Below are 21810 nucleotides of genomic sequence, written 5' to 3'. Positions count from 1 at the left end.
TTTATGTTATACTCATAAGCCACACGAATGCTTTCATCATTCTGAAACGGAAGCTGAGGAACGTACGGATGTTTTATTCGGTTACATTATGCTTTTTCTTAGACTTTCTGTTATTTTTCGTTAAGATATTCACTGTTTCAGATGTCACATCTGTTTCTTTCATCAGACGCTTCCATCTATTTTTCTCTTTTGTCAGCTCATGGGCCATGCCACTGTGTTAAAAATCCTTCTGACAGGCTGCTTAATGTTTACCCCTGAGAAAAGATCAATACTGCCGGGCCATTGTCCAGGCTTCATTCTTCAAACACAATTGATTGCGTTATATCATCCAAACCGGGCTTGACACGCTATACCAGACAAATCTATGTGGTTTGGTGTCACTGTGAACAGAAAGCAGTGTCAATTAAAGCCTTGTGCCTGTCGAATGTACTCATTACCTCTCGCACTTATTGGTTGTGATGTTCCATTCAGTTAATACTGAGTGTGGCATTTGATGGACACCATCACCGCGTGTAAGTTAGGTTTCAATGTAATGAAAAAAAAACGTGTAAAGATTTTCATCGAATGAAGAAGCGTGGCTTGCAGCTGTATGGGTTTGAAATTATTCAGACACAAACAGTGTGTGTGAATGGAAAGGATTCAATAATATTGATCTTGGGTTTTTGATTGGCATACTTTACTTTCCCATGTGCTGTGATTACATTTTCACAACACTTTGTTTACCTACAGTCCCTGCTCCACCGCTCATAAAAGGTCACCCAAAATATCAACTGATATTCGTATGTTGTTTTTTACATGTCTAGGATTATTTCTTTTATTACAAGGTAGTTCCAAGTATGTATGTTGTCCCTGGTGCCTATGGGTAGAACCATGGCTTTAGCAGGACAAACAATTATTAAAATAATAATTGATTGATTATTGATTTTTTTTTTACGAGGTATAGCTCCATAATTACGTTTGTTTTATTTAAATAATTATTTGAAGATCTAGAAATTGGCCCCCACTAACAACTTTAACAAACCAAACCTATAACTACACAATTTTTATTTTGCTCTCTTTTTTTCTATGGTGCCAAACTGGCAAAAATAACTAAGAAACAAGTGGGATAACTCTGCCACTGATCTTGTTAAGTCGACACTAGGAGTATTTGATTTGTTGAAGTTTGTTTAACCAAGCCTGCAAAAGAACATGAGAAAACTGTAATTCTGTGTAAATCCCCCTTGACTCTTACGTGTTGAGCGTGCAGAGCCCTGTAGGGTGCCCCTCTTGGAGAGCGTTTTAGAGTTATGGGGGTCAGCAGGTCGGCTGTGAGCGCTCTGCTGCTGTCTGATAACTGATGCTGATGTGGATGGAGTAATCCCTCACCTACTGTATGCACAGTTGCACACGTTTGCTTTTTTTCGTTTTCTCCAGAGGAAAAAGCAGCTCCTTGGAAACCAACAGCATGAAGACCAATAGGCGTAATCAGAATCAAGAGCACTTCATTCATTTCAAGCCACTTAAAGCATGTGTTTCATCTAAAGCACCTATTTATAGATAGATAGATAGTTTGGCATCGGTAGACTAAGCTTTCATTTATCTAATTTTAACTCATGTTCTTTTTCAGATTAATGAATATACAGTTTAATGGTCTGTTAACGCAATATTGATGAGGTGATGCTGATGAGATGCCCAAAGTAAATCAGTGTTTTCAAATGGACGAGCAATTGCATCAACTTCTTCCTCCATCCGACCATTAATTTAATTGACTAGGCTTTGGTCATTTGTAAATGATCAACCATGGAAAATAACATAGTTATCAATTAGGGCTCTGATGGGGTTTCAACCAGTGATGCGTCATCTAAATGTTATGTTGCTATTCTGGCATTTGGTGTAATCAAAGAAGCTGTCCTGTTATGTGACAAAGTGATTACAGTTAATAAGGTCAGAATAATGGAATATATGAAGTGAAATATTGATAATAGCAAGTATTGAAATACACATTTCCTTCCAAAACATATATATTAATGAACATGACCAAATCAAGCATTGTTTTTATTTATTTTTACATTATATGAGTTAACTTAAACTGAAGAGCAATTTAACTTAAAGTTGGCGAGATCTGATAAAAAAAAAAAGTTTTTGCAAATTTGTTCAATTCCGTTTTTCATTGAGGATCCCTATGATCAGTAGACTGAAAAATAGCCGATGAATGTACTGTTTGTCTGACAATCAATGAAACAAGAATTGGCTAGCTAACCGAACTGGCAGCCATCATGCTTTCCCACCCTAACTGTCTACATTGCGGGAGGAGACAGTGGGATATGTTAGCTAGTGAATTCTTGACTAATATTATTATTATTTTTATTTTTTAAAGGCAATCCCTAATTAAATGTTATGAACCTCTCCCCTCATTGTGAGCTCAACGTTCCCACCAAACGTCCAAATTGGTTGTTCCAGTGGTGTGGAACTGAAGGAAGTGCATTGCCCTAATTGTTTATCTGTTTTTGTTTTTTAATTTGACTTTTTTATGAGACATCCTCCTCCCTTGTGGAGCTCCATACCTTCTCAAGCACTTGACATAAAATAAGTATTGAAGTCTACAAATTAAATGTACCTTTTACATTCTCACACACATGCTTTCATTCCCTTATTTGTCCTGTTCATCAAATACATCCACATGATGTGTCCACAGTAATTTACTGCAGTGTCACCCTGCACAAGTCCACTGTTATTGATGTATTGTCGTCTTTGATTCATTTTCTTATTGTGGCAGGTAGTCAACCACTACACGCACACACGCACACACATACACACACACACACACACACACACACACACACACACACACACACACACACACACACACACACACACACACACACACACACACACACACACACACACACACACACACACACACACACACACACACACACACAAACACAGCCTGGCTGATATCGGCCATAGTCATAGCCAACACAAAGTATCTGACAGTATATTTTGTTCAGCTCACTCAACACGTTACATTTAATATCTCTATCCTTCAGCTGGTGGATATTCTTCATTTCATCCCAGGGTGCTATTTCCTTTTGTGTGCATTCATTTATTTCACTCCCATTTTCCTTTCTACTATATGTGCACTATATGTCTTCTGTGTGTTTTTTTACTAATGCGTTGCTGTATGTTTCTCTGTGTGTCTGAATGATGTCGGTTTGTCTCCTCATCTGTCTCTCTGTCTTGCTTTGCTTTACTGTCTTTCACTTTGTCTCTCTTTGCAACCCACCCCCCTTACACCATCAAAACACACACACGCCACATTCTTCCCAGGCTTTCCTTAAATCTTCCCACTACTGAGAAAGTAGGTGACAGCACTATATGCACATGCCGCAAAGGGCTGACAGGGTTTTTAACCAGATACGTCACAACTACAGGGGAAGGAAAATAGAGGGAGGGACAGAGGAGAGGAGAGGAGGAGAGCAGAAGAAGAGACAGGGGGGAGAGAGAGTACAGAGGGATATATTGGCTCAAAGCGGGTCTGCATGCTCCAGTGTGTGAGAGACAGAGGACGTGAGCGCAGGCAAGATGGAGTGCTGGCACAGATGAAGACTGTCCCTGGGTACGTATTTGTGGCTAGCAGTGTGAATGTGAGAGTGTGTGTGTGCACATGTGCTTGCATGTGCATGTCTCTGTATGTAAGAAGGTTGAGAGCGATGGAGTTTGTAAGCAACATGCTTTAAGTCATTTGAATGCGGGTACCCGAGCAATGAATTAGGGTGTTGTTACATAAGAAGCAGTATGAGGGACTGTAGGTATTGAAGATGTGAACAGGCATTTTGGGGTTTCTGTGTGTGAGTGCATGTGTGTATGGTCTTAACTCGTGTGTCTGAGACTCTACGTAAGTGCTGTAAGTAAGTATACTGAGGAAGAAGGGATGTGCAGTTTACAACGGAGGTAAATCTTGTTCTGTTTGAAGGTGGAGGGTTGTGCTGCCTTGATTAACAAAAGCTTCAGTGTGTTCACTATGAAAACATGTATTTCAGTGCATGTTAGAAGAGATAGTAAATATGTGTTGTGATGCACTGGAGGTGCGTTAAATGCTGAAACATCAACACATCAAACACATCTCAGTATTTTCGACCACACTAAGGAGGAATCACCTCACTACCTGCCTTGTTATGTTTTTGAATTTGGCATGGTTCCTGCATACAACTGATCTCAATGCAAAAGCATATGCTAACCTATGTGCAACATGCATATGTAAATGACAACATACAGGACAAAGAAGATAATCTACACAAATGACCAGAAAGGGTAGATGTCCCAGGTAGACGTTAACTAGAGCTGAAACAAATAATTCAGTAGTTTATCTGCAGAACATCTTACTTTATGATGAGCAAAAGCCATTTTCCCCGCAAAATATATATACAAAAATAAGAGTTGCTGCTTTTCAAGCATAACCAGCAAAATAAGCATTTTCAAAACATTCAGCTTTGGCTCTCGGAACTAGATTTGTTTTTGTTGTGCTAATGTTTTATTATCTAGAAGAGAATTTACTGTATATATAAAAAAAAAAGAGATAGAACTGAACACGTGAAGCTCTTAGACAGACTTAACAGTGTCAACACCTGGAGGAAACAATGTTGTGGTGGTGGCCTGTCAATCACAACGTAGCCCCGCCCTAAGGCAAATGCTGCTTTATTGTTTATTATGCCCTTAATCATGCTATATTGAAGAGGGCTCGAAACAAGCTATTGAACTCATCAACTCATAAGGAAAATGTTTACTGAGTTAAAAAATCAATGGAAAAGTCGGTTCATTTTCTCGTAGACTTCTATTCAATCTGATATCTTTTTACAACCAGTGGAGTCGTCCTCTGCTGGCCATTCGAAAGAGTGCAAGTTTAAGCCCCTTCAGCATTGGCTTCACGTTTTACACACAGAGGATGCTACTTGAGTTGTAGCCCTTTAATCCCTATTTTGATATGTGCATTTTCAAAGCAACTGGATGAAAAACATTTCAAACAGGCTTTTTATTTGTGCTCACACAACCGAAACAAATGCATCAGTCTACTAAAAGAGCAGCCTTATTTTATTATGGGTGGAAGAAAAGAACTGGAAAATCATGACAATGTGCTAAACACAGATAAAATGCCCACACAGAGGTCACATGTTGACACTAAACAGTAGTGACGTGATGGACATATGCAATATATAGGGGGCTGGCAATGGACATTCATACAATGACCTGAATGAGTAGTTGTGTCCTACAGCAGTGATAGTATGTTTTAGATAAAGACCATATTATGTTTTGTTCTTTAGTGCTTTTGGTCTATAACAGTTGAATCTGAGTCAGTCAGTATTCAAAAAGAAAACAGTTGGAAGTTTATCTCTGTGATCACTGAAATCAAACCGTCTTTTTAAATAATAAAGAGCACGGCAGGAAGAGAAAATATGTTTTCAGTCTCTGCTAATCACCGGGAGGGAAATAGGAAATGATAACATTTAACTTAGCGAAGTTGAGCTTTGGCAACAGTTAGTATGCTTCATTAAGTGACAAATGCTGTATTTTAGGGATTGAAAAAAGGCTTCAAAAAGTGTTATGTAAATATTGCTTAGGGGACTTGCAGATGAGCGAGAGAGGAGTGAACGAGAGAGATAAGAGAGGGATTAGAGTGAAGTGCAGATACACAAGTGACATCGCTTGTTCATACTTTACAGCACTACATTTGACAATTAATTCAGAGCACAGACTTGGTGTGCTGACACAATGTGTGAGTCACACTTGAAGTGCTAAAGGTTCTGGCAGTTTCTATTTTGGCTGTTGAGAAGACAGGTTTGCATCAATTGTTGGAAATAGAAACGCTTTTTTCTCTAGGATGTTTTGGATGTGCTGGGATTTTCAATATTGCCTTGAAAATGAAGTGACCTCTGGGGCTGCTGGGCGAAGTCACAGAAAGTGGAGACTCAGAAAGTTGGACAGTCATTGGAGGCGGAGGAAATGACTGTTATTTAGTTTCTCTCTTCTGAGCCTCTGCTAACATCCCTGCTGTTACTCCTTTTGTGTTTCTCAACTCATTATTTTCCTTCTATCTTCATTTTCATCTCACAGTCCCCTTCGACAGTGCACATGAGCGTCTCCAAACCCCCACCGCCCCCCTCCACCTCCCACTTGGCCCTCCCCGCTTCCTCCACCTCCACCCCTCCCTCATCTGCCACCTCCCCCTCAGCGACACCCCACCACATTGGTCCGCCCCCTGCCTCGCCGGTAAAGATCTCTATGCAGGAGCACTTTGCCATCAACGTGTGCCCGGGCCCCATCCTCCCCATCCCACAGATCTCAGACTTCTTCCCACGTTTCCACGACTACCCCTGCACGCCACCGCCTCCGAGGGAGAAAAAGATCCTAAAAGAGGAGACTTTCAATGGGGATATGGGCGTAGGATTCAAGGATGGGGAGAGGAGGTTGGACAACAATGAAGACAGGGAGGAGACAGTGGACTCTGATGATGAAGACAGTGAGTTCTGATAAGGGGGAACAAATTCAATTGTGAAAAAGACGTTATCAATACTATATTACAGTATTTGTGTTTATTCATGTGAAAATTACAAGGCAATATAGTAGAAAGGCCAGTCTTGAAGAGCAGTCATCTTTTTTTAAATTAGTTTTTGCATTTTCCTCAGAAGCACAACATATATTTTCAGAATAATTGTGGAGTCAAGCATTTTTCCAAGTATTAGTCACTCCCACTTTATTGGATTTATTAGACCATGTAGCAACAGTGGGACAACAGCAGAGAAAGTTTCGGCAACGGTAATCAAACAGGACAGATTAATTCATATCAGGCAGCATAATGTTTTTAAGAGGCCATCTGCTACAAATATGACTCAGAGCTTTTGTGTGTTTCCGTTCCTTTCCTGGCTGTAATTGCTATGGTTTGTGTTCTTTTCAGCCTACCTGGGAACATTGGAGTTCACCCTGCTCTTTGATCAAGAGAACAACTGTCTACATTGTACTATTAACAAGGGAAAGGTACACACTATTTCAATATCTTCTTTGTGTCAACACGCTTCTGTTTCTGTTTGGTTGCATAATCCTCGTTGAAGTCCAAATGAAAACTGCTGCAATCCTTTCACGTTTGCACATTATGTCGGACTGCTTTCTCTCAACCTTTTGAAAATAACGTGTTTGACACACTCTCTAAGCAGCTTGTCAAGTCAGTACTGAATCACCTTTTTGAACTATGAATCGCTGGGTTGTGTTGCTGTTGCAGACAAATTTGGTTTTGCCATTGTACCACGACACGCTTTGTATTACATATTGTGCACTGTCACATGATGTTAATTATGTCAATTGTACAGACTGCTTTCCTTTAGGACAACACAAAAAAGTCAAGGTTGGTAGAAAATAGAGGCAGTGAAAAAAACACCCAGAAGCACCAATGAGATGTAGCTGCTGTAGAAGTGGTCCTTCATATCCGCTGTCTTTTCTCACCCTGTCAGTTATATGAAGTGTTTTAGGGCATGATGACGTTACCTTTGACACTTGTGTGTGTGTGTGTGTGTGTGTGTGTGTGTGTGTGTGTGTGTGTGTGTGTGTGTGTGTGTGTGTGTGTGTGTGTGTGTGTGTGTGTGTGTGTGTGTGTGTGTGTGTGTGTGTGTGTGTGTGTGTGTGTGTGCGTGCGTACGTGCGTGCGTGCGTGTTCACAGGGACTGAAAGCCATGGACTCCAATGGACTGGCTGATCCATACGTCAAGCTTCATCTTCTCCCCGGGGCTAGCAAGGTCAATGCTCCAACCTTACCTCAGTGGCAATTAACGTAACATGCTACCACAAGGTGCTGCCCCAGACAGAGACACTCCCACAGGAAAGTCCCACATCCCACAAGAAATGCTGACAGAAGAAAAAACTGAAAATAGAAAACACTCCATACATTGTTCAACAGAACAAAAAAAACAAAAAAACAAACTATTTACTATTTTGAGAATAATAACCTCCCTTATTATCCCTTGATTCAGATGCCGTGAAAAGGTCAAAATGCTAAAACATAACATGGCAGCGGGCTAATTTAATGTGTCGGTCAAGCCGTTGAGCGGAGAGCCTTTGCGTCCGTTGCCGCTCAATGTGGCTCGTCCAATGCTCTGCTTTATCGAGCACAAACACGTTCTGGTCTGCTGCACCGCTTTTGTCTTGTTTTCTGCTCAAGCGGCAGGAAAGATAAGGCTTGCAACAACAGCAACCCCCCAGCTAAGGCAGAATGCAATCTGTTGTCGGCCATTTTGGCTCAAGGTTGACACAAAATGAGGTTATGATAAGTGCGGGAGGAAGCAGAGGTAACATAGGGCAACTGTCTGAGGTCTTAGGTGCTAACAATAACAATGTCTGTGGGATTCTTTTTCCTCCAGCCTTCCTCTGTCTGTCTTCATTCCCGTTGTTATCGCTCTGCTTTCCCCCACTTTCCGCCCCTATCTCTGTCTATATCTCACAATCTGGCTGTGACCCTCTTTGACCTTGAAATACCAACAGTGTGTGGAGAGAATGGAGACAACTGAGAGAGAAAAAGTAGAGAGAGAGGGACTGGAGAAAGAGAGGGAGGGAGAGACAGATGAGGGGAGGACAGCAGCAGGTGGTTGTCATGGAAACAGGGAGGATTGTTACACGGCTCACGTCAACAGACGAACGTTGATGGGGGAGAGGGGAGGTGGAGCTACAGTAGTGGCGGTGGTGGGGGGCGCAGGGAAAGCATCAATGAGTAGGTAAGTACCCATGAACAGCCAGTTGTTAAATACCCGCCAGACGGGGGGCCACATCACTTGAAAGTACACACACTCACACACCTACTCATCGTCCACATTCAGACAAGGCATGTAAACGTTGCAGTGAGTGAGTAATCCAGAACACAAAAGGTTTCGGTGTCTGCTGAAGAATTCACTTGTCAAAATACCGATAGCAGAGACATTTGTCTTCTCTGCCCCACTCGTTTTCCTCCTTTCTCTCTCACTCATCCTCTGCTCTTTATCCAGAATACAGTCCAGCATGGTGTTCTGTGAAACACACACTGCAACTCATGCGGCGCATAACCTTGCCTGTGTGCAAACACATGCTAAGTCTTTAGTAACAGTCACACAGAGACGCTGCCTTGATCCGTAACTCCTTCTCTATCTCTCCTTTTGCCCATTCTCACACATTAACGTGGGCAGACACAGTAATGCAGGAAACCTCTGTCATGGTCATTGCTGTTTCCATCTTCCCATTCCTAGTGGAGGTGAATGGAAGATTCACTCACAGCTAGATTCTTCCAGAGCTCTGGGAAGAAGGGATTGAGAGAGAGAGAGAGAGAGAGAGAGAGTGAAATAAGTAAAAAGATCCATGCAAACAGATGGAGATAGGGGAGAGTGTGATGGACAGATGGAGAGCTGGAGATAAAACATTTAGAAACAGATGCAAATGCACCAGTAGTGCGAAAATGGAGGCGGGGTGTTATACAGGGCAAGGAGAGGGAACTGGTGCATTAAGTGTTTGTAAAGAGGTAGTATTTGGTTAGATATATGTTTAGAAAACCAACCCAATTCACTCAATCAGGAGTGATGATTGTTTATAAAATTGCTGTCTTGTTGAGCTGTGCTGACACATATACAGCTGTGCGCCACCGCTGTGTCGTGACTGTGCCTGTAAATGTCTCCTCCTGCACATTAATGAATCAAACAAATGACAGAAATCTATTTTGCTTGTTCCTTGACTCCTGAAGATAAGCCAAAAGTTTCCAGCAGAAAATGGATAATAAAAAGGGGACAGTGAAGGGAGAAAGGGAGTTAGAGGGGAAGGCGGAATAGGCAGAACAATGAGATGTGGGGACAAAAACAGACCATGAGAAAGAAGATGGAAGAGAGGCTCAGCTTCTGGCCCTGAGGCGTTAAGAGACTGACTGTGGGAGAAAGGAAAAAAGAGAGGGAGAGAGACGAGGTGTTTATCTGCAAAGTTCAGACATGAGCAAGTTTTTAAAGAGAAGTCAAGACCATTTTTCTACTAGCTGGACATTTAAAGAGTACGCCTATAGTTATGAATAAACACTAGTGGTAGAATATCATTTACTTTATTAAAAAACGCAATTGCATAATGCAAAATAATCTATTACAAAAAAAGGACATGACATCAACATATCACCTTTGAGAGTATTGACTGCAAAAATAAACCAATGATAAGCATTCAAGTTTTTAATGTTTAAGGAGAAATGCTCAGTCTTATTTAAAAACAAATATGTTACTGATGCATTACATGTTATGCAGTATTTCAATGTAAGCAGTCATCATCTTTCTTACTGCTTTCTATACCGTTGGACATTTTAAAAGATAAGGCTGACGATGCTCCATATTTTTCTCACCGTCAACAAATCCCATAAAAAGACCAAATCAACAATATGCTAGTCCTTTTCTCAATACCCTCAGACTCATCCATGCCAAGCTGTGTTATTCAGCCCAAGCCAAATTCTTCTGGCTGAAGATGCTGAATAAATCTTCAAAAATGGCTCACAAATACTCCAACAAATTTAAACTCCTTAAAAGATGCCCATTTTATTGGCGTACGTTTTCCCTGGTGGACTTTCTTCAGTGGTGGATTTATTACGCAATTAACAGTATACGTCAGGTTGTCTAAAACCGAGATGTCTTTTATGGGAGCTCTCTAAAATCTGTAAAATAATGTTAATGATGACCCTGATAAGTAGAAGACTACCTTTTCCAAATCAAGCGGCCACTATAAATATCTTGTGATGCCTTTCAGCTAGCTAGATCATTTCACCAAAGCTTGCGTCACCATTTCTAATATCTAGCGCCAGTTTTTGGTGGATGTCGCTTCGGACGCAGGAGAGGATCTCTCCCAGCGATGGTCCAGGACTGAGGCTTCCCTCATCCAAATTCTTGCATGCACACTGCTTAATGTGTCTGGGGCTCCTCAGTGGAATAGGACACCTGGAAGACAGAACTCCCGTAAGACTCCCCCACCTGCTGACTGTTTTTCATCTGAGACAGCTCTGCAGTTTATAATTATGAATCCCTCTTCTTGGCATGACCCACCCTGCTTAGTCTGTTGAGGTGAGGCAATGACCTTGAGTGGTCCGGGGTCAGATTGGCCCGTTATACAGGGCATAGAACCTGAACCAATTGGGTTGTTGCTGCCTCGTGCAGGCATCGACCCATGGCCAATCCTTGTGCTTGAATGCTCTGCATCAACTCCTCCTCCTCCTTTCCCCATCAACATACTAGCAACTCTACCAGCACACTTCTAATCATTCCCTGCCCTTGTATAGCAATTTTCTCTGCCTGCCTGATTCTTTACCAAATCTCTTTTTACTGAGCTTTTACAAAATATACCAAAACGAATTTTTAGGATCCTTTTGTATAGTATTTTGGACACTAATGGAGATCTTTGGCTCAAGGAATAAGGTATCACCAGATGTATCCTATAGCGTACCATACGCTCACTGTAGGTATTTCAAATCTAATTATAATTCAAATATAGCTGTGAATTAATTATGCTGAAGTAAAGTTGCAGTAAAAGCAGAAGCACGTCAAAATGAGCCACTCGGATGAACAAATCCTGAAGCAGCATGTGGCTAAAAACTTTATTTATGGAGGGTGAATTTATGAAGTGCTCCTGGGCACTTCTTTTCTTAGAAAGCTTTAATTTTTCATGGTGAACGTCTTGTGCAACCTAATTGGCTGTTGTGTTAAGTTTGAGACAGAGCGCATGTTTTAAAGATCTGGTTGGGTTAATGCATAGTTTTATCATGCTGGAGAGAAGACAGGCAGACGGTCGAGGCGAGGAAAATGTTGTGTCCTCTCCCTCTCCTCTACTAAGTAGGCAGCAGATGTCTGCGATTCCTGAGGGACAGAAATATATGATGTTTCTCCACTCTTTCTTTCTCTCGCTCTCATTCTTTATTGATCTTCTAGTATCACTCGTTTCATTTCCTTTTTCATGATCTTTTATTCTCTTTCTCCTATTCTGATCTGATGACTTTGCTCCTTCACCCTTAAAACATTCATCTCTTCTTCCTTTGATCCTTGCCTTTCCATGTATCTCTTTTCATATTCCTTCTCCTTTGTCTCCTCAGGCAAACAAGCTACGCACAAAAACCCTGAAGAATACGCTGAACCCAATATGGAACGAGGAGCTGGTGTATCATGGCATCACAGCAGCCGACATGACCACCAAAACGCTCAGGTAGGCGCTCCGCTCTGATTCTCACACTGGTCAGACATTAGATGTATTCCCCAGACAGCAAAGTGACCAGTTTATGATGTGGGGGATAAAGATTCATGCTTACAATTCTCAAGTGAACTGCCTGCAGCGCTCTATGAATCCCAATGGGCTTTTCCAGGCAATTCGTTATTTCAGCCAGGCAACGCCAGCCCATCATCTCACATGCAGTCTCTGCTGTACCTGCTAGGTGTTAGATGTGGGGGGAGTCTCTGCACTCTCCTACCAGCAGTGCTCTCCATATGGACTGATTGAGGTCGAGCGTAGCCATCTTGGCCCAATAAGTCTGACACACTGCTGTCATGTGAAAGTTGGTTCAGAGTTGCGCGAGTGTTTTGTTTGTGTACGTGTGTGCTGCATACAATCAGTGTCAGTTTGCTCAGCAGATTCATAATAGGGTTGGATGCTATTGTTTGTCCTGAGGAAACACGGGCTCGGATGCACACACACATACGCACATGAATTTCGTCTGCGCCGCACACACAAATGCAGGCTGTCAGGTGTGTGCTTATCCTCGTGTGCATGTCAAGGGCGATCACTGGCAGGACACATGAGTACGCAAACAACACACGTCCTTGAGCTTTTACAACCGCTCACATTCAGAAATAACATTTACTCTCCCTCCCACTCATTTACTCACACACAGGGGCGAGAGGAGACAACCCTCAGACTAGAGGAAACCCACCTGACCTCTGTTCAAGGACACAGCCCACAGACACAAACCAGCATGGTGGCTGTGGGATGCTAAAACGAGGAAGAGGAGGAGTAGTGTGACCAATGTCAAGCAAGAGATGATAAGAAAGAGAGAGGGAGAGATGACTGCCAAGACCCACAAAGAGAGAAGGAGGAAAAGCGTGAATGATGTCAAGTGACAGATAAGTCGGTGTGGAAAAGGGAACTAGTGAGGCAAAGCTTGAGGAAGACGACGACAGTTGAAAGAGAGTGAATGATTGGCTCACAGAGAGGGTACTGCGATGGATAAAGTGATGAATGAGGAAATTCACTTAGCTGAGAAAAAAGAGCAACGGATGGGGAGGAGTTTACTCACAGCTAAAATATGACCGAGTGAAGACAGTGAGAAATACGAGAGGCGGAAAACGAGCAGCGGTGAATGAAAATCTGTCAGAGAGCGAAGAAACAGGCTCACGATAGAAAGAGGGGAGGAAATAGGCTCAAACTCTCTGTGGATGTGTTCAAGTGCCAGCACGATAACTCCGCCAATAGACAGACTTTGTTCTCATTACTCCGCAGAAGGCAGCATACTGTCGGAGAACAGAGAGACACAGAGGCATCCCCAGAGAAATGCTTACTCACTGGGTTTGCCCGATTTGTCGGTCCCAGCAGGGTGCAAAGGCAGTCTGTAATGTTTGATCCCTGCGCTCGTTCCACTGATCAGCAGGAGGACACTGTCCAGACTTAGCCTCTCTGTCAACCTGCCTGAAGGCTTAGACAGTGCACAGTTTATATTTGGACTGGTCAATACTGCAGTCAAACAATGTGAGAACAAGGGTTTTATCAAAGCAGTAGTATTGTAAATTGTTATCTCTTAAATGTCGCTCCTGGTTGAACTGTGGCCATGTGCTTTCACATTCTTCAGCCTCTGCTCCTGGAAAGCTACTATGTCAGAAAGAGAATAGAAAAACAACTGGTGTTTCGGTTTGAAAGTACAACCAAACAAACACATTTCAAGAAATAAGTTTATCAAAAGATAATTGCAACTACAATCAGATTTAGGCTAGAGACACTACAGGTACTTTCCCACAGCATTGCAGGATTCAGTAAAGTGTGTTACATTGAAAGACTGACCACTGCTTACATCATCTCATACAGCAATCGACCACTTTCAATATCAAGCAATCACTGTGGAAAATGTTCAGTTTGCATTCGTCGCATCCTAAATAGAGTGAACCGTAAAAGTCAATGCTGTCAATCCAATTAAATGTAGTGGATTGTACGCCTGTCTAAATTCCTAAGAACCCTTTGTGCTTATAGGGAAACCATCTTAATCCAACCAGAGCAGACCGGACTCCACCACTGCCTAAAAAAACCTCATACAGATAATGGAAAAGCATTGACCGGCTATGGCAGAAACTGCCTACCATAAATAGTCAAAACAGGGTTTGACGCCGTAAAAATCTTTTATGATTATGTCTATAAAGAAGTGTCTTACTGTTTAGTACTTCAGCCCACATTATAGGAAGTGTTAAAAGCTGGAGTGCAGCTAAAAACCTTTGAATCATTAAAAAAGCTTTTGGTGTTGCACTGTAAGTCCATTCTGATGCACCTCTCTTTGTGCTGAAGGATAAATGCTGTTAAGAGATTTACGCGGTGTGTAGAGTGGAAGGAGCACTGCATTTATTTATTTATTTATTTTACCATTAACTCACTCATTTGCAGATACAGTGATTATATAAGGCTGAAAAAAAGCACTTAAATAGAAAGGAACAGTTAAATAGAAGCTGGTTACGAAATGGCTTGGAGAAAAAGGTCTCTCAGTTGCTTCATTATTCTTTCTTTTATGTTCTGTATTCAACAACCCTATTCTTCAGTGTGCAGACTATATCTCTAAGGGCCAATTGTAATGAAGAATGAATCTCCTGAGTAAATTAATAACTAATGTCCTTAACCCAGACTTCCCGGTTGGACTCAGCTATTCCTTCAATAAGTCTTGCTTAAAAAATCTACCAAAGTGAGAGTTAAATAGTCTGTTTTTAAGAGGTAAACATCTTGTTCGAAACTAAAAACGTCAATTCAATGTTAATTGTATGAGCTCTGTGACAGATACTGCTAAACAGTAGATGAATAGGTCTCCTTTGAAGCCTGAAAGTGTGATAGATTAACTTGCCCCAAAGATTGTTGTATTGCAGTTGGGCCGACATGCATGATATTGTGATTACTGTATGTGCAAATGTCTCTATCAGTTGCTGCAGACTGCCTCCTCTGCCTTTGGGCACATTTCAAATGAGTTAGGGCACCATGATAGTACGTTGCCTCCCTCCCCCTATTTAAAAAAACCTCTTATAATTTCTCTGTGCCTTTTTAAAAGATGGACAAAAAAATATAGGCTTGTAGGCACTAAAAGGAATATCAAGGTACCATTTAAAGGAGTAGAGATGGTGCTTATGCAGATGTGTTATGATGTAATGTGGGTGGCAAGAGACTGTGTGCGTGCGTGTGTGTGTGTGTGTGTGTGTGTGTGCGTGCGTGTGTGCGTGCGTGTGTGCGTGTGCGTGTGTGCGTGTGTGTGTGTGTGTGTGTGTGTGTGTGTGTGTGTGTGTGTGTGTGTGTGTGTGTGTGTGTGTGTGTGTGTGTGACAACATCTTGTCAGTGCCAGGTCTAGTCTTTCTCTCAATTTCTCCATCCCTCTGTCAGCCTTCATAATGGACTCGCACATTCCTCGCTGTGGGGAGATAGGGACAAATATAGACTTGATTTGTTATCGGATTGAGGGAGAGGCTGAAATTGGCTACTGGATGCCTGAGGTGAGATGTATAGTCAAGTTCTGATATTGTCAGGGAGGAAAACATATTTGATTCTGTGTTAGATGTCCGGATAACAATGACATGTTGGGTTGGGTTTGCCTTTTGTTTGCTTTGCTAGAGGCAATGTCGCTCAGTTCACCATATTTCTGAGCTAAACTACTATGGAATGAATTGCTGTTAGAATTTGTTCAAATGTTTATGGTCACCCTAGGATTAATCCTACTGACTTTGGTAATCTGCTTACTTTCCTTAATTGCCACTGCTAATATGGAGTGAACATAATTAACTCCATACCCACCTCACTGAAGTATGTTATCTTTGTCATTGCAAGCATGTTAACATCTTACTTTGAACTGTTGCCATCCGGGCAGAGATATCGTGCCCCTTATTTAAAAAAGAAAAGATCTAGGCTGTTTTTCGTCCCACAAACCATCAAACACCTGAATAAATGATGGCTAGGACGCACTGTTTACCCAGCTGGTCTGGCCGTCCCCCCTATTTCGCAAATGAGGGCCTATAGGCCCCTTGTCATGTCTGCCGATATCTGGTTTTCTTATGTCTGTTTGTTTTTATCTGTGTCTATGTTGTTGTCAGTGATGTATTGTCTTATCTTTTTAAATGCCTTTGTGATGTGCTGCAACCCATTTTCCCCTCGGGGACTAATAAACGAATACTATACTACATGCTCATGTTAGCATTTAGCTAAAAACACTTGTGTGCCTTAATAGAAAACTCAGTATTCAGTATTAAGCTTCTGTAAAAACAGTGTTCGACAATGAAGTTAGTTTTGTGTCTCCAATTATATTACAAACATGCTATGCCAGGATTTCCCCAAAATAATCTATGTCAACATCCTTTTAACGAGCCATGCAATTTCACTTCATAATGTTTGATTAAATAATGTGTTATATTTCATTAGGTTTACAACTGTTAGCTGAAATTGCTTTAGGGTTAGCATGTGAAAGGTTACATATTTACATAAGCAAATGCTGTGTCATTTAAATGCACTTCAAAATAAATATTGCTCCCGACCCCTTTAATTCATTTTTTAAAATAACACAGCAAATGTCCAACAACCCTGTTGGCTTTCATGACAACAACATCCCTGTCGTCATGAAAGCCAACCCCATGTTTTGGTTCACTCCTACTTCCATGAGATCATTAAAGAGATACTATATCTTGCACAGACGCTACGCTTGAGTGATAAAATAACCTCATCATCCAATGTAACTCATGAGGCCAATTTAGCGACTTAACACAACATTTGGCAGCACAGGTTGAACAGATTCCACCAGCATCTGTTGGGTTTTTAGAGGAATTATAAAGTCGGAAAAGTGTGGGAGAGAGCGTGAGGAAACGGATTGAGTCTTTGCACATACAGTAGGAAGCCAAAGGTTTGGGCGGAACTGGTGTCACATTTCACCGCAACCACCGTCCCACCACAGACACCCTGCATGTATGACGGAGCAAAGGCACATTAATCATCTGACAGCAGTGGTCATGAGTCAGAGTTATTCTGAAGCTCCTGCTGGGGATACTCATCCGTTATGTTTAAAAGTCTGGAACCAGCATGTCAAATGGACAGGAAGAGAACAGGAAGAGGGAAAAGGTGTGTCTGTGTGTGGGTAAAGAGAGAAAGGGTTGAGAATAGACGATGAAGAGCGAGGAAGAAATCAAGAGCAGGGACATCCATCTTGGAATACTTGTGCACAGAGGGAATATTGTAGCAGGTGATGGGCTGTGAAGACTGCACTGTAGCTGACGGAACATTGAACATCAACATCAGTTTGAATAAGTGCGCTCTGTAGAGGGAGATAGACCAAAAATAGACAAAGATAGTGATATGGTTGTCTCTTCTTGAATTTAGAGTGCAACCAAAGAGAACATGCATGGCTGAAGTCTTTTACTGTTGTCCTGTTTTTATTTGAGTATCCCACGACATGTCTAACTGATAGATATATATATATATATATAAATAACACATAGAGAGCTTTTCGTTCACTACGATATGCGTTCTCTATCCTCCTGTGACCTGAAAAATGCTTCCCCTCTGGTTATGATGGGTCTTCCTATCCTTTAAATGTAACTTGAGGTGACGATGAGTGAGGGGGATTATGGAGGAGCTGACAGCGAGGGAACACGGAAGTGCCCTAAGCCTGCATTTTTTATCAAGTGCTTTGACGTATAAATGCCAAGCTTTAACATGTGACGCCGGGCTGTGCAGCACGTCATAGATATCTGACGTCATTTAGGTGTGATGCTCTGGGTCTGCTGAGCATATTGCTAATCCTGTATTTGCCAGATAACTCCCCAGTTTAATACATTTGTTATTCCTTTTTGTTTCATTCAGTCTCTAATACATGTCAAAAATGAGAAAGTGTGTCTAACATACATCATTATATCCAGAAATTGTTGTCTGTTTTTTGTTCTTTGTTTCCTTCTTTTTACCCAATGTTTTTTTAGTCTGCCAGTTATCTTTATTGATGACGTGTACGTGACTTTGTACTTGTACCTTTTATGACTGACTCTATGGAACCAGGGATTTCTCATTTGGCAGCTTCAGCTCCTCGCGTCTCTTTCTTGCATCTCTATCTCTCCCTCTCTCTCTCTCTCTCTCTCTCTCATCCTCACTGGCACGATCATAGATGCAAGGAACAGCCTTGAGTGAGGGAAGCAAGGAGAAAACGTTAGCATAATGAAAAGCACACATAATGTATTCAAATAAGTTTAAAGAAGCCTTTTTCATTTGTTGTACCTGTATACGACACAAAATCAATGCCCTTTAACTGATTACTTGCTTCAAACAATCTCTTACCTCTAACATGTTTTAAATACAACAAATTAGTGTCTGATGGAAATTGAAATCCTTTGGAAACCCTCTTTTCTCTTGAGCAGGCACACAGCTTAACATTCATGAGACTGCTCTTGTGAAACCACCAGGAACCCGTCTTGTGGAGGAGATGATAGATTGTTAAAATGCTGGATATATTTGGCACAGTCTCTGCTTGCTTCATTATTAAAAACAGAGGGTTCATCTGTTACTTTTCAATGACTCACCTGCCTCTCCTCTCTATATCTCTGCATCTGTATGCGTGTTTGCGTGCGAAGGCTGTGTGTGTGTGACATGGACAGACTCGGACGTAATGAATTCATTGGAGAGGTGAGAGTGGCTCTGAAGAAACTGAGAGAGGGCGAGAACAAACGCTACAATATGGGCCTGGAGAGAATTACACAGGTAGGTACATTATATATGTTCCACATACCAAATGGTTTTCTGTGGACATATACATCAAGATGTGTCCTATTTCCATTGTGCATGTTTTCCTGGGGGCTGTCGGTTATCAATTTTAAACACTGCATTATAATATGTAATAGATATTCACCCGGAGGCTCTCTATGCTATAACCGTTATGTCTATCGTTCCCATTTCAGAATAAAGAAGCTAACAATCAACCAGTGGAGCCGGGAATGGTCGTGGCAGAAGAGGAGGTAAAATGATCACCAGCTTTATCATCAACAATCTTATCATAACCACTTTCAACCAAAACATGGCTCAGTGTAGCTTCCTATAACTCTCCTTTATCTGATACACATTAAATGTCACTTGTTAGATACACATTAAACATATTCAATACTATGGGCAATCCCCAAAGGAGCAATTTGGGGTGAAGTGTCTTGCCCAGGGACACAACGACAGTTTGAACCTGTGACCCCCTGATCCCAACACCAAGGCTCTGTCCACTGCGCCACCCGCCTCCCTACACCTTCTTATCTTTTCAGCAACTGTAATTAATCCTCGGTTTTCCCCGTCTGTGAAGGAAAAGAAAGTTTAATTCGGTGTTTTTCTTTAACCAGTTTATGTGTCTGAGGCATGATCTCTAATGGACCGATGTAAAGGGAAACGACTCACAGGACTCCATATAACAACATGTTGTAAATTACACCGAGGCGCCGGTCCAGTGTTTTCATCCCCTGGTGGTTGTTATCTAATTTCTCTTCATGATGTTAGAGACGGAGGCTAATAGCTTTTGGTCTCCGATTACACTCAGTCTATGGTTCAACCTGGAGATTAAAAGAAGAAAAGAACAGTGTCATTGTGCAGAGTTCAGATAAATCCTTTAATTACAAGCTTTACATTGAAAACCGCTGTTGCCAGAATTGGATAAAGTACTCATATTCTTTACCAAAGTACCTTAGTAAAAGTAGAAATACTATGGTCTTAAAATACTCTATCAGAAGTAAAAACCCGGAATGCACTTTTAGAATAACAGAAGTAATATCAGCTAAATGTACTCAATATGAAGAGTGGTTCTTTTCACAATACTATATTTTATATAATGTTATTTTATCCTGTTTTTATAACTGACAAATACATGTCACGGCATTTTAATGTAGTTAATGTTGTAGTAGCTAATATATAACTGAGTGTTAAATAAATGTAGTACAATATTTGCCTATACAATGTAGTCGAAGTATAACGTAGCATTAATTGTAAATACTCAAGATAAGTACAATTATGTCAAAAATATATTGTACTCTAGTAAATGTACTTTGTCACTTTACACCACTGCATGTTAGGTGTACATACAACAACATGATATCCTACAGGAAGGGCAAATGTTGCAGACAATCATTTTTTCTTTGTGCCTAATTTGTTTTGCTTTTAGTGAAAGTGTATCAAATACTTTATTGACCCTGATGCAGCATTCCCCACTGTGTGATCATGAGGAGTAAAACATCAGGGTGGTGCTGTGTCTCTGTGTGTGTTTGTGTTTGTGTGTGTGTGTGTGACACTGTTCTTCTGTTTCTGTGTCCCCAGCGTGGCCGCATCCTGGTGTCACTGTGCTATAACACAGAGAAGGGCTGCCTGCTGGTTGGGATAATACGCTGTGCCCACCTGGCCGCCATGGACTCCAACGGCTACTCTGACCCCTTCGTCAAAATGTGAGTCGATTCTGATATTCATGAACAAACCTGGTATCCTACAAATGATGCTCGTACTGTCAGCAGCTATCCTGCATTAGGAACTCACAGTGGTGAGATATTCACAGTCGTGAGAAGTCCTCATAGTGCAGCGAAAATTCCCGCTGTGTAACTTTGCACTCGCCACCTCCGTTTTAGAGATTGTGGAGGAAGATAACGTTTTTACATGAATCATTCCATCTCTGAGTCTGACAAAAAAACTGAAAGAAACAGAAAGTAGCTGTCTGAAACTGCTACGTTGGTTAAATTGGGAAGTTGTTTTCTTTCAGCCCTCGTTTGCCTGAGTCTCTAACAGAGGGGGCGAGGCAGCACCGCCTATGGCCACGTTTATGGAAAATAGTTTACGATGAAATCTTCATTTTAAGTCCTGTCTCATGAGAGCAGACGTTGTTGATTCTAAGTTTATATTATGGAACTGGTAATCCTTGGGTTGGCTGAGTGTGTGGGTGTCTCTTTCGTGTATGTATTGTTTTTCCCAAGGCACCTGAAATAAAACATGAAACAGTAAACATGTTATCAGCTTTGTGTTGCATATTAACTTGGGAAGGATTTAATCAGATTCCAGAACAATTTAAAATGGGAAATAATTGACTCGGGGTTTTGATCTGTCTCATATGCCATGCAAAAATGTGCTATGCTAGCAAAAGTATTTAGATTTTCACCTGAGGCATGATAGAGATAGCCTCATAGCTACACCGGGTTGTATTTGGGACTCTGCCTCCTTGCTTGGTCGGGCCGCTCAACGGTCAGCTTCACACCCCTACCAAGTAAATTCCCAGAACGATCCAAGTTTGCCAAGGTGCCCCTGAGCAAGGCACCCCCATACTGCTCCCAGGGCGCTGTACATAATGGCTGCCCAATGCTCCTAATACTAGGATGGGTCAGATGCAGAATCCTGGGGCAGCAGTAGCTCAGTCTGTAGGGACTTGGCACGAGAACATAAGGATGTGGACGGGTAGCTGGAGAGGTGCCAGTTCACCTCCTGGACACTGCCGATTTACCCTTGAGCAAGGCACCAAACCCCCTCATTCTATGAACTAAACACACATTTCATCTGTTTACTTTACCTACTTAATCATTATATCCTCATTATTTATCAAAAATGTCA

General features: G+C 41.6%; 1 protein-coding gene across 1 annotated transcript in view; it reads left to right on the top strand.

Moving 5' to 3' along the window:
* Positions 1 to 3463: 3463 nt before the first annotated feature.
* doc2g (double C2-like domains, gamma) overlaps positions 3464 to 21810 on the top strand; it is a 32491-nt gene continuing 14144 nt past the window's right edge. The window contains exons 1-8 of the mRNA XM_079685784.1: positions 3464 to 3598; positions 6091 to 6496; positions 6932 to 7011; positions 7689 to 7763; positions 12092 to 12201; positions 18828 to 18954; positions 19152 to 19208; positions 20539 to 20663. Of these exons, the coding sequence (XP_079541910.1) occupies positions 6109 to 6496; positions 6932 to 7011; positions 7689 to 7763; positions 12092 to 12201; positions 18828 to 18954; positions 19152 to 19208; positions 20539 to 20663 (962 nt within the window). The 5' untranslated portion in view covers positions 3464 to 3598; positions 6091 to 6108. The remainder of the gene's footprint in view (positions 3599 to 6090; positions 6497 to 6931; positions 7012 to 7688; positions 7764 to 12091; positions 12202 to 18827; positions 18955 to 19151; positions 19209 to 20538; positions 20664 to 21810) is intronic.

The sequence above is a fragment of the Notothenia rossii genome, assembly GCF_949606895.1.
Source record: "Notothenia rossii genome assembly, chromosome: 1".
In the NCBI taxonomy this organism is placed as follows: domain Eukaryota; kingdom Metazoa; phylum Chordata; class Actinopteri; order Perciformes; family Nototheniidae; genus Notothenia; species Notothenia rossii.
Note: the sequence above shows the minus strand (reverse complement) of the source record. Positions and strands in the feature narration are given on the sequence as shown.